Raw genomic sequence first — 604 nt, 5'->3', positions numbered from 1 at the left:
TCTCCCTCTCTCCTGGCTTCTCATCATCACCTGCCCCCGGAGCTCCTGGTGCTCGCTCCTGCCGGCAGGGAGGGACTGGTCAGCGGGAAGAAGCACCCAGCACAGCCCCGTCTCCCTCTCTTCCACCCACCCTCACCTGAGCTTCTCCAGCGCCTGGTTTCTCTGCTCCAGGTCCCGCTCCAGTTTGGTTCGCAGCTCCTTGTTCTCACTGTGCAGTGTCTCACACAGCGTCTGGGGGGCAAATGCCAATAGCGTGAGAACCACGGCCAGCCCCAGGAGCCTGCCTGGCCACCCAGCTCCCACCAAACCCTGGCATGGAGGTGGGTGTCCACTGCAGCGTGCACAGGAAGGGCTCGATAGAAAAAAAAAATTTAAAAAAAGGGGAAAACCTCCATGAACAGCCCAGCCAGCCCTTGCTCACCTGCAGGAATGACGTTCTCTGCTCATTCTTGTGCACTTTGGAGGCAAGCCGCTTGAGCTCAGAGGCCATGTAACTCATGCGCACAAAGACCTGGTCCTTGCTGGCCTCCTTGGCGCAGCCGCTCAGCGTGTTCTCCAGCTGCTGCAGCTGGGGCAGCAGGTTGGCCTCCTCGTTTGGCGGCTG

General features: G+C 60.3%; 1 protein-coding gene across 1 annotated transcript in view; it reads right to left on the bottom strand.

The window, feature by feature from the left end:
- Positions 1-604, bottom strand: part of TNIP1 (TNFAIP3 interacting protein 1) — an 8,795-nt gene that overhangs the window by 4,648 nt on the left and 3,543 nt on the right. The window contains exons 6-7 of the mRNA XM_010138141.1: positions 422-601; positions 137-231 (exon numbers count right to left, since the gene is read on the bottom strand). Of these exons, the coding sequence (XP_010136443.1) occupies positions 137-231; positions 422-601 (275 nt within the window). The remainder of the gene's footprint in view (positions 1-136; positions 232-421; positions 602-604) is intronic.

This window comes from Buceros rhinoceros, unplaced genomic scaffold, assembly GCF_000710305.1.
Source record: "Buceros rhinoceros silvestris isolate BGI_N320 unplaced genomic scaffold, ASM71030v1 scaffold24480, whole genome shotgun sequence".
Classification (NCBI taxonomy): Eukaryota; Metazoa; Chordata; class Aves; order Bucerotiformes; family Bucerotidae; genus Buceros; species Buceros rhinoceros.
Note: the sequence above shows the minus strand (reverse complement) of the source record. Positions and strands in the feature narration are given on the sequence as shown.